Source organism: Charadrius vociferus, unplaced genomic scaffold (assembly GCF_000708025.1).
Source record: "Charadrius vociferus isolate BGI_N301 unplaced genomic scaffold, ASM70802v2 scaffold46, whole genome shotgun sequence".
NCBI lineage: Eukaryota > Metazoa > Chordata > Aves > Charadriiformes > Charadriidae > Charadrius > Charadrius vociferus.
In genome coordinates, this window is record NW_009648710.1 from 224,167 (window position 1) to 240,048 (window position 15,882).

Here is a 15,882-nt window from a genome sequence, read left to right on the forward strand (position 1 = left end):
CTGTGTGTATCTCTTCAGAGCTGGAAAAAGACGGGGCACCTGTGATACTGTTCCCTACTCTCAGCTATTTTAGAAGTCACGTATCCCAGTACACTAGAAGGTAGATAATGCATAGTGAAATTCTGTAAAATTCTTACAGAATATGCTCAAGTCTTTGCCAAAAGTTGAGGCTGGGTTGAGGCTTAGTTAAGCTCTAGCAATGCTGTCTTTGCCTTAGCTAGTGAACGGCTAGTTGGGAGGGGATTTAATGGTTGGCTGAGCTGTGTCTCCTTTTGTCATGAGATTTCCTAAATTTGTCTTTGAGGTGTTTTTGAATGTATGGAGGGTTTTTTCCTCTTCTTTCTTGATACTTCCTGCAGTTTGAAACTTGTTGTAAATACCTTCTGATGCAACACTTTATTAAACAGCATAATGCTTGGCTGTGTTTTGTTATTCTCTGGATGTATCCAATAATTTCTATTACTACAGTAACATTGGTCATTAAAGAAAAATACAGGGTTACTTAAATATCTCCTTTGCATCTTCTCTCTCCCACTTCAGTGTTGCTCTTTTCAATTGTACCATGGTGTGCTTGTGTGACACAGAATTATTACTGAGTCACTTTGTTGTTTTGTTCCCTTCAAATCTCGGGTTATGTGTGATCTGGTCATTTGAAAATGGAGAAAAACTTACAGCACTTAAAAAAACCCACAACAACAACCAAAAAAAAAACCCACAAAAAAACCCAACCAACCAAACAAAAAGCCCCACCAAGCATTAGCAAGGTCTTTCCAATCTTCTCTAGGTTTTGCGTCTAATGCATGGGGCAATATGGTTCTACACATCCTTTGTTCTTAGAGGGTGGCTTTCCTTTTGCAGGCTGTATTCACCAGTGGTAGTCTTGCTGTGTTTCCACAGGAGTTGCTTACTGCCTTCTAGAAAGGAGCAGAGAACATCATTGTCAATCTCTGCTTTGCAGTTCCTGTTCTGTGGAAGATGGCCTCATGGGCATCTTGGTGATTCATATTTACTGTAGGTTATTGCTCAATATTTGTCTGAGTAATCAAACTTCTTTGGGAGTACTGTGTCCTGTGGCGCTGAGTATGTTCCAATCTTAGCTCTGAATTTTGATCTTTTTTTAGTAGAATGGTAAAACTAGTGGTCAGTGCTGCCTTTTGTGTCTCGCTGTTGCATTGTACAAGCCTGTTATCGTAATTTTGCTCTTGGGAACTGATCCTTTTGGGAATTGGTGCTTTGCCACCAATCCGGTATAACCTTTGGGTGTGCAAGACTTTTATACTTGTAGTTCCCGATCCAGCTGGGAGAAATATCTCTGCACGTCCTTGTGCTTACTTAACTGTAATCGGCATGACCTAGACGTGACATTTGCTTTGCTCTGCAGTTAAATGAGTAGCTCTGTTCGCTTTCCTGAGAGCGCTTTTTCATACTTCTTGAACACTGAGTTCAGTGCGGCTCCTGATGCTGCAACTGGATCCTCTTTTCCAGCCTTTCTTAACAAAAGGGCCGAGTTTTCCCACTTGTTTCTGTCTCCTGCCGAGGCTCTTGTTCCATTCATGCCTTGAAACCTGAGTCATGTAGGAAGCGGAGGTGACTAGTAAGTGAAGTGGATCCAGCTCAGTGGAGGCATTTTATAAAAGGGTAACTGATGGAGCGCCAAAAGATTTGTCTCTTACAAAACCAGATACGTGCACAAACTGCCAGCGGATGCAGTCTGGCTTTTTTTTTTTTTTTTCAAGCTGGTTTTGCTATTTTTGGGGTAGAAAGCTTCAAAGTATCTGGCACGTGGCATCAACTTTCATGTAGTAGAAAAGCGAGGAATTGCAGCAACTGTACTTCAGTATCTTCTAGTGTTTGTTCATAACGAGTAGGATTGGGCTCTGAAAACCTCCTTGGTAGGGAGGAGGAAGGAAGAGCTCTGTTACTGCGGGGAAGAGCAGTGCTCGCAGAGCCCAGGCAGTGGCTGCTCGGGAGCGGCAGTCAGCTCCTTGCAAGGCAAGTAGGTTGGAGTACAGAAAACGCGTTTGTTTGAGGGGTACGCTGCAGGGGACATGGTTAACGTGCACTCTATGGGTTAATGTTACTGTGCTCTCCAGTGGTTTTTGGAAACAGCTGTCAGGACGCTTCCTCACATACAGGTGTTTAATAATGCTGGCTGATCTTCCCTCTCTGTATTGTAATGCTGTCTTTTCATGACAGCAAATGACAATAAACCCCGTCTGTTTCATCATACTGGTGATGTCGCTTTGTAGACTTGAATATTAGATTGTCATCATTAATACAAGCTGTTGCTTAGAAGCACGACAGCATGAGTCACTTGTGTTAGGAAAATTTATGGACAGATTATGTAAGTTAGTCTTTTTTTTTTAACTTTAAATTGGGATTCCTATAGTGAATTGGATTCATCTCTGTCCCTTATGCTACGTATGGTTTCACTGCTACCAGCTACTTTAGAGGAAAGTACCATTCACTAATAGGCAGCTATTTTTTCACTTGCCCGTAGGAAAAACCTGTTCCCAGTCCCCAACAGCTAATAATTGCTGTTATGCGTTTGAGCAGAAAGTTTTATAAACTAGCTAAACTCTACTTTAATAGTAGTTTTTACTTGGGATTTTTGAATTCTCTTCCTCTACTTGCATGCTTCTCTCTGATTAAAAACTTAGCCAAAGTAGTGCTAGCTGTTTACATGGAAATGCGTATTCTAATGAATCCTTTAAAATACAAATGAATAAGAAATAATTCTTGAATACATTAAATTGAACTTTTCTTGCCTATACGAAGTTCATCTTTAAAGCAGTTTGAAAGGATGTACCAGATGTTTGTTCCTTTTGCTGCTTAAAAATAGGTTTTTGTTAGTTTTATTTGTGGGTTATGGGCTTAATAAGAAAGGGACTGGGGAGGGCAAGGGAAGGGAAGTCAGGTAGCTGAAACCAGCATCTTAGCTGTTGTAGTTGTACTGGCAAAAAGATTATTGTATTTTTTTTTCCTCGTGAAACTGCATATGCGCTGTTTTGCCAAAATGGGTATAATGGCTGAGAGAAGATTTATGTTTCTAATCCTAATTTCTGGAGAATTCATCTGCACTTGGTGCTGCTGCCCCAAGTTGGTTTACAGCTTAAAACAGGGATTTGGTCTCAGAAGAGTTTTACCCAAGAAAGAATACAGAAAAACTGACATGACATTTATTTTATTTCTTAAATTTTAATTTTTATCTCCTTTTTCTCTTGTTCTAATGCTGTAACCTGGAAGCAGTAAACAAAGACAGGGCAAACCCAATTTTTATGTTTGAGGCTTTTGCCTAACTTACAGTGGAGATGAAATGCAAGTAAGCGGGTAAATGAGGAATAAGATAAGCAGTTGCTTTCTTGGAGTTGATGTTTCTGAGAAAAGGACTGTCCACGGCGTGCTGCATTCTGATAGGATAGTGTCAGAGTGTTACTTTGGTTTTAATAGGGAAAATTTAAAAACCCTTTTCTGTGGGTAAAATATCTTTTCCCAATATGCAAGGCTTTAACATTGTGATTTATGAAAACAGGGTATGATGAAATCATTTTGGCATTTTAATTTTTATTTTTTTAAAAAACCAAACTGGAATTACTACTTCTTATCTGCATGTGTGTCTGTCTGAAAAAGTTTCACTAAAAAGGCCCCCTCCCCCTGTCTGTCTTGTTACCTGAAGGGTGGCACCCAGTTGAAACAATGATTCCTAAATACCATCTTGCATGAAAAGTGAGTGTTGCCTCTATTCTGCAAACATGCTCTCTGTATGTTTTAAGAACAAGAATCTAGATTCCAAACTCTGTTTTTAAAACAAACAAACAAACAAAAAAAACCCCAAAACAAATACATTCCCTGTTGTGTCCTGTCCCCGTCCCCCCCAAAAAAAAACCTCAACCCAACAAACCACCACCAAAAACACAACCAACCGCTTTTGCTCATTTGCTGAAGGTACGGTCTAAATCTACTGCTTCAGTCTGCCAGGTTGTCCCATCAGTGTCCACACCCCGCACCCCCCGCCCCGCTGTTTGTGTCAGTGTTTTATATTCTATATATAAAATGCGGGTATACTTCTAAAAGCCATTTCCTTTAAAATATTTCTGGGTTAGAGTAGTCTGTCTTGATGAAGCCTGTACATGAATCAACCTCTTTGTAACCTATGTTACAGTAAGAATTTTAGGAATTTCCTTTATTAGGACCCGTTAGTATACTGCAGCCACTGAGTGAGCTGCATTGATTTCTAGGTAAAACAGCCTGAAATTGCCTGAAATTTATGGCGTATGCCAACCTTCTGTACACTACTCCTTTTCAGTACGCAAAACTTAAATATCCTGAAGTTGGTCTCTTACTGGCAAGTGTTATCCCACATTTAATATTTACAATATTCTTTGTGGAGAAACAGCAATTTGACTCTGAAACTGTTTTTCAGGTTAGTTGACTACCGCTAATGGCATGGTGAGATGTGTTGAAGAGCAGCTGCGAGGGTGTCTGACGGCAAGGGGACTGCTCTAGAAGCTGGGCTTGCAACATCATGGGCCAGTGTGTCACAAAGTGCAAGAATCCTTCTTCTACCCTTGGCAGCAAAAATGGGGAAAGGGAATCCAGCAGCAAGTCGCATAGTAAGAGAAGTGCAGTCCACAAAGATGACCATGGTTCAGCTTGCGGAAAGTCTTCAGGAGATATACTTGTGAATGGGACAAAGAAAACAGATGCTGCTGTAGAGTCTAGTCAGCCTCCAACGTTCTCTGGAGATACAAAGAAAGACTCCGTTTCCAGCACGGAAGAATCTTCGCTCCAAAGGATTGGGGAGTTATTTAGGAGGTATAAGGATGAACGGGAAGATGCCATACTGGAAGAAGGAATGGAACGATTTTGCAATGACCTCTGTGTTGATCCCACTGAATTTAAAGTGCTAGTTTTGGCTTGGAAATTCCAGGCTGCTACCATGTGCAAATTTACAAGGTTAGTTCTTGTAGAACTTGTAATTATTTTCATATGTTAAAGTATATCCTGTCATCTGTATGTTGGATAGACAGCCTCATTATCTTCACTTACTTATTTCTTCTAACACTTGCATTTTGATCAAATTAATTCCTACCACTGAAGAAGGTAAGCTCTGTATTGTCCTCTTTTCCTCTTCCCCTCACAGTGGGTTTCAGAACCAAAAATGTGGTTTTGGACATGATCTGCTAACAATGAACAGTGTAGTGAGATTCTGTTGACATTCATTTATTCTTGATTTACCAAAAGCAGTTTTACTGTGTCCAGCATTATCTTGGTGATGAGATCAGACACTGAAATTAATTTTCGCTTTAAAGTAACGTGAGATTCCTTAGTAGTTGTTACCAACTCTGTTACCATTCTGTGAAAGAATGACAGACAGCTTCCTAAGAGTTGTTCCTGCCCAACCAGTGTTACACTTAATGTCTTTTTCCAAGAGTAATCCTATTAAAGCATAGAGAGGGAAGGAGACGCGAGGTTTCTTTGACACTGGTATCTGTTTCATATTGGTTGACAAGTGATTGGTGTTTAAAGTATTATCTGTCCTTCTGGACAAGGCGGTCAGTCAGCAGGCTTATAGCATGTGTGATGCTACAGGAAAAGACAGAACAGCTAAAACTTACCAGAAAACAAAACAAAAAAACAACAACAAAAACCCAAACAACCCAAAACTACCACAGCTTCCCTCAACTTGATTATCAATGTCCAGGTAAGAGCAAGTAAAGACTTCCTACAGGAACTTGCTGAGAGAGAATGTATTTTTTATTTTTTTGGTCTATCTTGATTGGTTTGAGTAATGCTACCTATTTCTACTCAGTTAATAACTTTCAAAATTACTTTGGTGTTCTGAGCCTTGAACCAAGCCCCTGCTGTGCACTGAACACAGGTAACTTTTCCAGCATCTTCAGAGTCTTTGTGGATGTGGGGGTGTGTCAAATGGCTGGGTTATTCTGGAATGCAAATGTGGATTTACTAGAGGCTGATGGTGCAGGTATTTGCTAGCGTGGTAAAGGAATTGCAGGTAGTGTCTGTGATTTGGCACAGCTACCACGAGTTTTATTAAGATCATTTTGATTTTCTTGGAAAGAGGGCAAATCTAGTGGTGAGAGGTTATCTCCGTTTAACGGCATACTCCATGATGCGAGCGCTGATCGACTTCTTCCATCAAGGAAAGCGGTGTGGTCTTCTGTTCTCCTGAGCACTGCCCCATCTCCTGTCTTCCCTCCAGCCCATCCCGCATCAGAGTCTGATGGCTTCGGTTAATATTGGCTGGTTATAACACTTGCTCATGAGCATTAGAGAAATCGGAGCTAACCATCTACCCACTTGGCCAGATTATTAGTAGGCTAATTAGTATAGGACTGGTGCTTTGAGCAGTGTTTATATGTTGCATTGTAGCCTGTGTTGCGTGATGCTGTGCTCTCTTCTGCGATCTTGGCAGGTGCCTTTGCTGACCGTCGCTATTGGCACCCTTTTTATTTTTGCAGGCTGGAAGAGCAACCAAAACCCAGAGGAAAGCCACCAGTGAACTGCTCTGTCCCTTGAGAACAGCTCGCCTAGAGCATGGGCATTTAGACATGGGCAGTATTGAATCAAGATGGTTTATATATGGCACTCCAGTGCATAAATGTGGTGTTTTCAAACATTTGGCATTTGTTCTGTGGTAATTTTATTCACTTTTTGATGTGAAAGGTGCTGGATGTGGGATTATCAAGTAGTCAGAAAGCCAGACAGGAGAATCTCTTTCGAGTGCACCAGCAGATCTGAGTGGTGTCTGTGGTTCCCCAGGCCATGAGAAGTTTCTTGGAAACGTCTCCCCTTCCAGTAGCTCCCATTGCCAAGATCTTTGTGCCGCTTGGGCTGAGAGCACACCTTGTCTTGTCTGGATAACCCTCTTCCAATTCGGCATAGCTGAACAGAAATGGGAAGCGTTCAGCATGTGAGGTCGGTGGGAAGTGCTTGCACTAATTTCTTTTTCTTGCTTAATAGGAAGGAGTTTTTTGAAGGCTGCAAAGCAATAAACGCAGACAGCATTGACGGCATTTGTGCAAGGTTCCCCAGCCTCTTAAACGAAGCCAAGCAGGAAGACAAATTCAAGGATCTCTATCGTTTCACCTTCCAGTTCGGCCTGGACTCTGAAGAAGGACAGAGGTCGCTACATCGGGAAATAGCCATTGCCCTTTGGAAATTAGTCTTCACCCAAAACAAGCCCCCTATTTTGGACCAGTGGTTACACTTCCTAATCGAGAACCCCTCAGGAATCAAGGGAATCTCCCGGGACACGTGGAACATGTTTCTAAATTTTACTCAGGTGATTGGACCGGACCTTAGCAACTACAGCGAGGACGAGGCCTGGCCGAGTCTCTTCGATACCTTTGTGGAGTGGGAAATGGAGCGAAGGAAAAAGGAAGAGGAAACCAAATGTATTACGTCTTCGGACACAGAGGGCCTGTGTGCGGAGGAACAGACTTAGTGGCATCGAAGCAGCAGTGATGGAAGCAACCTGTTGCCCTTCATGAAATGTAAACTCTGGATGTTTCTGGAAATTACCGAGGCTCCAGACTTTTCTACTTTACACCTTTTTCTGCCTTGTCTTTGAAAGGGCTCTAAAATGCTGTATCATGTTTTAGGCACTTTCTTAATTTTGGTTATTCCTTTTACTCTTGCCCTGAAATATTTGACCCTGGCTACAAGTTAAGCGTTTTTGGGGTTGTGTTTTTTAAGACTTCAGATTAGTATAAGTAAGTCTGATATTTCTTGCACAATGTAGATCTTTTTAGTTAGGTTAAATTAACATTGCTAAATTATACAGTGCCAGATTAAGTTTTTCATCCTACATCTGTCAGGGCAGGTCTGTACTGTGTGTAGTGCTGTTTACATTGTTGAAATTTTAGGCTGTAATAATTTTAAAGGTTTTATACCAAGATGAACAGCAGTGTTAACTGTTAACTATAAATGCATTAATCCCCCCAGTAATAAGGCTCTAAAAAACAACATAAGCAAAAGCTTTTTGTAATATGGCTAATTCCCATTTTAAAGCTAACTCTTAGTGAATGAGTCCAGATCATTCCTTTTTTTGGAGTTTCAAACTAAATGTTGGGATTGTTTTATAAAATTACTGTACCTGTCAGTCAACTGAGTGGTAGATGATGATTTGTATCTAAATCTCTTACACATCATGTAATAAAAGAGCAGTACTACCTCAGTTTTATTGAAAGTGGACTTCTTGATGGACTTCCATTTTCTCTGGAAGTTGTATTTTTGTGGTTACATGAGAATATTTTTACTTGACTAAAAGAACCAAAGGTTCTGCTTCTTAAGTTTATTAAACATTGACAGAAGCAACACACAAACCCTAAGTCTTCAAGGAAAACTGTGGTATAATTCTGCTTTAATTTGTTTGATTTATACCTAAAGTATTATCTTACTTGTCTGGCAAGCACAGTACTTCTATGTAAGGAACTATCTCTTGCATTAATATCAACAAACCAATTTTTTAAAACCTGTGTTTAATTGCTAAATCGCAGTTAATACTCCACACTTTCTGGAGCAACAATATCGGCATCTGATGACAAAGTGAATTCTTAATGTGTTCTTAATGACAACAGTGTAGATGAGTCATTTTTAGACTGATTTGATAATATTTGGATAGGAGTCAATTTATTATTTTACAATGCCTGTATTGGGACTATTTGCCTGTTGAAACTGTTGTGACTTAAAGGGAGTTTTATTAACACTGGTTGAAACTTTTTTGGTTATTGATGCTACCTTTTTTAATTTTAGTATGTCAACTTTTTTACACCTTTTGGTAAAAGGGATGATTGCCAAGGCTTTCTATAGAGCTAAGTACTGGCTTAATGAATTTGATACACTTCCATTACACACCTTTTATTTTCAGAGCTGCGTTTCAGGATCATAAAACGCCTTCAATTAAAAAAACCAAACCGAAACAAAAAAAGAAACTGGACAGTCATCCACAGCATCTAACGACTTTTGTGATATAAGGGTTTTAAAGCTAAAGGGAAACAGATTTTTAAGGGGCGAGCTTGGCACTGCATCCAGGATGGCATGCTTTGCACATCTGCTGTGCCCCAGAGGGGTTAGCAGAGAGAGGAGGATCTGCCTGAATTCTGTCACTGGCTTTGCTGGTGCGCAGCCTATGCAATAGCTTGGGTCTGAGATCATAAATCACTAATGAAATGTGGGTATTGAAAACTGTTTAAAAACAAACCCACAAGCCACAGATAGCATCTCTTTCATCTAATAAAAGGAGAGTTTGGTCCACGCTGCTTCTGCAAGCTCTTGCTGGGAGACATATTAAGCTGTGGAAAACAAATGTAATTGTTCCAGAAGCAGCTGAGTCAGCCCCTTTGCGGAGGGGGAGCCCTGGACTTGCTGTATTATAGGGAAATATATCCAAAGCTTTGTCCTTGTTACTATAACCTTCCAAGCTACCATGGCACAAGCACTGTTTGGCAGCAAAATCTTATTCTGATTTGGTGAGCAAAGCAGGCCAAAGCACTTGTGTTGGTATGATTGAATTTATGGTGAGACTTTTGCTGGTGCTGTTATTTAAAAAAATAAAATAAAATTTCCCCAACAGAGGCTGCTTTGTTAGCAAAAGTTCCAAATGGAGATTGATTTGATAGTAAATGAAGACTGTATTTATAAGTTTGAGACTACTCATTCATTCAGCTGTTAAATGCTTTGTTCATCACTTAATTTTTTTTTTCCTAAAGAGAATTTAAAAGGTCCAGAGTGAGAAAACTAAGTATTCAAATGGATAGCATGTGCATGCACACAAAATCGTGACAGTGGCTGCTACTGATTTATACGCTGAACTGCAGCAGCTCCAAAGGATGAGGGATAGAGCTCTTTAAGGAAGGTGTTTATCCTGTGGTCTGAATCTGGGTTGCAGTAAGGAAATCAATTTGTAGCGCAACAAGACTTAGCCCGTTTTAGTGCATCAAATGTAATACAGCTTCTTTTTAAAGATGGTGGTGGTGAATATACGGGAAGGGAAGAATCTTATTGCCTTTTGGGGAAAGGACATACAGTTCTCAGTGGCTTAAGTCCTGTATGAGAGGAAAGCCTTGCTCTTGTTCTGCCGCTTTCAGCCGAGCAGGAACAACACCACTCATGGCTAGATAGATCATTTAGCTATTTTTGCAAGTATTCTACCCAAAGAACCATTTATTTTTAGCCTAACTTCATTTTTTTAATTACCATTTACAGAATGCAAGCCAGACCTGTGTCAGTTTTAAACTCCTGAACCAGGAGCTGAAGGTGCAACTCTTTGGCAGTGGTGAAAGTGCGAGAGCGCGTCAGACCTTCCCTTGGATTGCCTGGGGATTTTATGATCCTAAACGAGACCAGACGGTACTCTGTAATGCTGGTGTACCTGTGTGGGAGTGGGGTTTTGTACACGTTGCTGAGAAGTCTTTAACAATATTGGAGCCTCTGAAAATATGCTTGTTTAATGGTTAAACTGTGAATATCTGTGGAACAGGCCAAATAAGTTCATTTTTAAATAATTTAAATCTTTATTGTATAGGGCACAGGACTGTAGTGAGCAGTGATGCTGATGGGATCCTTGAAACCATTGCAACTATAATTAGAGTATGCGGTAGAAAACTTGATGCATGTAGTGAATCTGCTGCAACTTGGGATAAATAACTATAGATAACAATATAGATAGTTTTACTAATATACTGGAAAACTGGTCTGACGTCCACAGTCTGTGGTATTTTATTGCCTTCCCTTATAAGCACAGAAATACAACTCCTGTAAACTTTACTCCTAAGTAATAAAACACTGACCACCTGCACCACATTATAGTTTGCAACACCTTTAAAATGTTGCTCCCAGATCAACTGGAGGTTCAGTTGTGCTATTTTTTACTTGTGTGGGTGTGTTTCTGAGGTCAAAGACTATTGATTCAAGCAAGGATTTGAAAGATTCCACCCGTAGTTGGCCATAAAACATGACCGAGGAAATTAGTTGAAATTGAACATTGAGTTGTGAGTTTACTTGCTGCTGGTGCTATTGTATATGGAGAAATAGCTTTTTTAATACTGTGCAATCGCAATGAAAGAACCACAGGAAAAATAAATGAAGGTGTGGCAGGTGGCATCAAATCAGAGAGCTGAAGCCTGTGGCAGTTCAGTCCGCTCCAGGAGGAGCGCTGGCTTCCCCCCGCTGGCGAGGCAGATCTGCTGGTGAATCAGCTTCTGATCCACTAGAGCTTTTCAGCCAAGTGCGTGTAAGAGCGTGAAACGAGCTCATCCTGCTCTGCTGACGAGTGAGTGACTCGGGGTTGGTTGCAAATAGATGCAGCCCCACTTCCTGAGGGCATGGTGGCTCTCAGGTGGGGGCGTCAGAGTGCTGGGGGCAGCAGCAGCTTTGCCTGTGTGACTTTTATTTCACTCCTTGCATGTCTGTCAGAGCCTGAAGAACCCAGGGATCCCAGGACAGGTACTAGCCTGTCACTCGTGGTTCCCAGGCATGGCCATGCACTGACTAGTGACCTTAGTATTTTCGTGACACTGTCAACGTGAGTATCTTTCTTACAGTTCTAAGCTTTTTTTTTTTAAAAAAAAAAAAAGAAAAAATCAGCAAAGTTAAAGAAATACCACATAGTTAATAGCCACCTCAGTCGTGATGTAATTTGTTGGCTGAGGTTACATCATTCCCATTCATTGGAAAATAATAGTCATTGTGAGTTTCAGGGTCTTGCAGCCTTGTGTTCTGCAGTATGATCCCTTTTTTTAGAAGATCCTCAGTAAATTGGGTGCCCAGTTCTTCCCTTGAGCTCACTCCGCTCAAAATGCGTGCATGTGAATTTAGCCTTTTATATTAAAAAGGAAGATGCTTAGCCTGAAAGTCAAAGTTCTTCAGGGTAGTGTTTGAATAACATAAATATTTTTTCAAATAAGTACTGAAAGCTAAGTGTCTGCTTAAATTTTGTGATGTGCAAACAAAACCACCAGTGTTAAAAACCTTCTCTCTGGACTATTGAAGATCGAATCTTTGGTTTTATATTGTTAACTGAAGTGAAATACATGAGACTGTAAGACAGAAGGCTGTAACTCCTTCACCATGAAGTACATAGGTATCTCTACCTCTTGTTCTTAGACTTGAATAGTTTAAGGTTACCATCCTTTGCTCCCAGGATTTTATGCCTGGATGAGTAATCTATTTTTTTTAATTGACCCGAGTTAAGTATTACCTATTTGTCATACTTTTTGGTATACTGCTTTTAATCTGCATGCAGTTGACCCTTTGAAAGGGAGCCAAGTCAAGCTGCAAACAAAAGCGCCGGTCCTCCTGGGTGCTAGTTTTGGAGTGCAATAGAGTGACCAACTGGAGCTACATCGCATGTGGCTCAGGGCCTTTTATCATCACACATCCTCTTCCCCGGTGCGGCTACCTGTACTGACAATAAATTGAAGATGGAGCAGCTGCTCCCCAGGAGGGAGCCATCAGCCTTTTCATTTACCCTTGAGAAACTTTAGGAACCCACCTGATGCAGTGCCATGAGTGTATTTTTCTGTTGATGAAAAATACTGTGTTTTTATAGGTCCATTGGGCTGGACCTGTAACAACCAGCAAAGATGGGAGCTGCGAAGTGTAACAGCTACGTACATCCTTTTCCTCCCAGAGGTCACAATCTTGCTCAGGCTAAAACCCTTACACTTGAGCAAAGCTGGAGAGTTCTCGAGTGTATTGGAGATGCCGGAGGGGCATCAGTGCTCAGTTGTATTCATTAATGCATTTAGGTGGTGTCTCTTTTTCATGCAACATGTGTGTCCCTTGCTTTCTTCCTGCAAGGAAAACTGCAAGACAATTACTGTCGTTGCAAATCCCAAATAGATGTGTTGTAGCAACTGTTGCTACAAGATTCTTCTTCCAGTTTGAGGGCTGCTTTTGGGGTGTGACCTCTTGCACTATCTGTACAGGCACATATTTTGAGAGAACGGCGGGGCGTGTGAGACGATAGGTACAAGGAGCGTGAACGTACTAGTCCTGCTAACAGCTTGCCTTAAATCACAGAAATTACAGCGGTTCCTCGCTAATATTGCAATCCTCTGTCTTTCTGTAGTTAGGTTTTAAAATCCAACAGGTTCTGGAGGTTATACAACTTTTATTTTTAAAAAGCTTCTATCTTTGCGTAATTGCACTCTTCAGATAAGCCCTTCCTGGATGACATGTCATTTCACACACAGACAGAAAAAACGTCCGTCTCCAGTGTTCTTGCTGTGAAATGTTTTTGGTTGTTTTTTTTCTTTTCTCCCCCCTGTAAATTATATTTGGACTAAAGGTTGCCTACTGTTGAATCAGTGTGTTTACTTGAATGTTGCCATTATATGCAGTTGCGGCTGCTGACTCTTGCTCTTCTCTGGGCCCACGAGAGGGGAGATCGTGTGACCAGAGGTGGCAAACCCGCACAGAGGATCAGTGGAGCTGAAGGCTGGCTGCTGTTTTTATACTCCCATATGTATTACATATTAGAGGACTTAACAGAATAGTGCTTAATATTTTGAAATTGTGACTTTTTAAGTCACGCTAAACATAGTTATCTTAAAAATATGCTTGCTTTCTTATCTATAGGTTTAAAACAGTCTTTAAGCAAGATGTGCTGTCAGGAGTGGTGGAGGGCCTGGTGCTGTTGCTTGTAGAGTAACTCCAGTTCTAAGAGACATGGCTGCAACTGGCAGGATTAGGTCCTGACCCAACGCTACTGGGGTTTGTACTGGCTGGTCTTAAGGGCATGAGGCAACCGCAAGACCTTGAGAGGCTGCGTGGAGAAGGGTCAGCCTGGGAGAGCTACTTGATGCAGCTGGATTTCTTGGAGTACTTGCTTGTGGGTCTCGGCCCCAATTTAGCCTCAAGTCACCCTCTATGGAAGGAATGCATTCGGATAGCATTTGCTCCCAGAGAAGTAACTAATTCTAACTAAGGAAATACTGAGAGCACACCTTCGTGCAGCTTTCTTTGGCTCACACATGAATGCAAGTAGCTGATCAATCTCTCAGTTCCTCAGTAAACCAGCAAGGGTAGGTAGGATCAAATCTGCCGTTCTTCGTGTCAGGAGTGGTTTTTGCCTTTTCAGAATTACCCAGGAGATAACCAGGTATGATCCAATTTTCTCACTCTGGGAAACGATGAATGTATTGCGTGTCGCGGAGCAGACCCGTGCTTCCTCTTTTAGACAGCAGTATCAGAAGTGCTGTGTAAATGTAATGCTTGAAAATGGCTGGAGTAAATTCTGTTTCACGTAGGATCTTTTTTTAAAGGGATGTGGCCAAATTTGAAAGGATGACCTAGAGGCAAAGTGGGAGAAGTTCAAGATGATGCATCTATTGAGTCCCATTTGGTTTGTAGTTTCACAGTTACTTTTCTTATATCAAATTTTGCTCACCGTCGTTGTCTGGAACAGAATGGAAACAGCATCTTGCAGAATGTGCAATCTAAGGCACAATGCAAATAGGTTGTAATAAGAAGGTTGTCTTTACTTGATAGCAATCCTGAGTGCAATGTTTTTGTCATGTCCCTTTTGGAAGAAGAGCATTAAGTGCAGTCTGAGGTTTTTCTTTTCTTATAAGCAAAGCATTGGTTTGTCCATTACTGACTTCTTGTGGAATTTGTGCCAGATGTATATTAAATATTTTGGTGCTTTTTCTAATCCAAGCTGCCATTCATTTACCTGTGAGATTATTGTACTTCTGTATATTTAAATGACCAATCCCTTAAAGAAAAAAAATAATCTTTTAGTCACAATGTATCCTGACTACTGTAGCTTTGTAAATGTTCCAAAGCTCCTGGGTTTCCTGTATTCCAGTAGTGTCTGAGGGGAGGGAGGGGAACGGCTACAGAAATCTAATCCACTGGAAAGGGAACGTGCACACTGTTCTGTGCATTACTGAACAAATGAGTAACATTTGTGGTGTTTACATGACACGTTGGTGTTCACTTTTTTGTGCTCAAGCTTTGTACAAAATGTCTTATTTAAAGCTGAAGTCCTTTTTACATTTTGAATTAAAAGGGGACAAATTAATTATTTTTTCATGCCTATAAATAGGACTCTTGCTACTTTTATTTGTCATCTCCAGAGTTTCTCAAGCAGGAATCCTGGATGCCTACTGAATCCTGCCTAGTCCTTGCAGGGCGGTGACCACACCATTTTTAAGTGCATGGAATGAAAACTAGCTGGGTTTTTTTTCACCTTTGCAGCGCAAGTATCTACAACAAGGAGACGCTGGATGTGAACAGTCTTTAACAGGAGCATGTTCTTACAGAGGGATGAGCGCTGAGGTCAGTCTGCCATTCACCCCTTCCACTGAGTCCCTGAGCCCTGGTCTCCGCTGGGCTGGGGCCAGCAGTGGGGACTGCCAGAGCTGGGCCAAGGGACCCACTCCCAGTTACATTTTGTAGTAGCGCTGGCATTGATGCTTATCCCAGTTTGCAAAAGCTACAGCCAAAGGATGCCAGGCTCACTGGCAGTGGATTAAGTACCTTTTTAAAAGAAAAAAAATTGGCTGCATTCATCTTGCTTAATAATATATGTAATGTCAGGAGTTTTCGAGGCTTTTAACTGAGGTATGAAAGACACTGAGTGAGCATCTACTGCCTGCTCGCTAGTGCTGCCTCTGGGCTAGCGCTGCGTTTGCCTTTCTCTCCCTTGCCTTTATTTTTGCCTGCTCTTCTACACAGCAACTCCCAAATTCTACTCCATAAGCTGCTCTTTGCTCAAGAGCTCAGTGCAGTGAGCTTGGGGTTGGAAAGCAGGATGATGCAAATATTCTGTCAGCTGTATTTAATAATTTCTGGAATAATAACCATTTCAACTTTTATCTCAGCTTATTCTAATGCATATCAAGAAATCCT

At 41.1% G+C, this 15,882-nt stretch overlaps 1 protein-coding gene across 1 annotated transcript in view; it reads left to right on the top strand.

The window, feature by feature from the left end:
* The window catches only part of DCUN1D3 (DCN1, defective in cullin neddylation 1, domain containing 3), an 8,510-nt gene extending 179 nt beyond the window's left edge, over nt 1–8,331 (top strand). The window contains exons 2-3 of the mRNA XM_009886553.1: nt 4,424–4,956; nt 6,985–8,331. Coding sequence (XP_009884855.1) covers nt 4,526–4,956; nt 6,985–7,468 — 915 coding nt within the window. The 5' untranslated portion in view covers nt 4,424–4,525 and the 3' untranslated portion in view covers nt 7,469–8,331. The remainder of the gene's footprint in view (nt 1–4,423; nt 4,957–6,984) is intronic.
* The last annotated feature ends 7,551 nt before the right edge of the window (nt 8,332–15,882 follow it).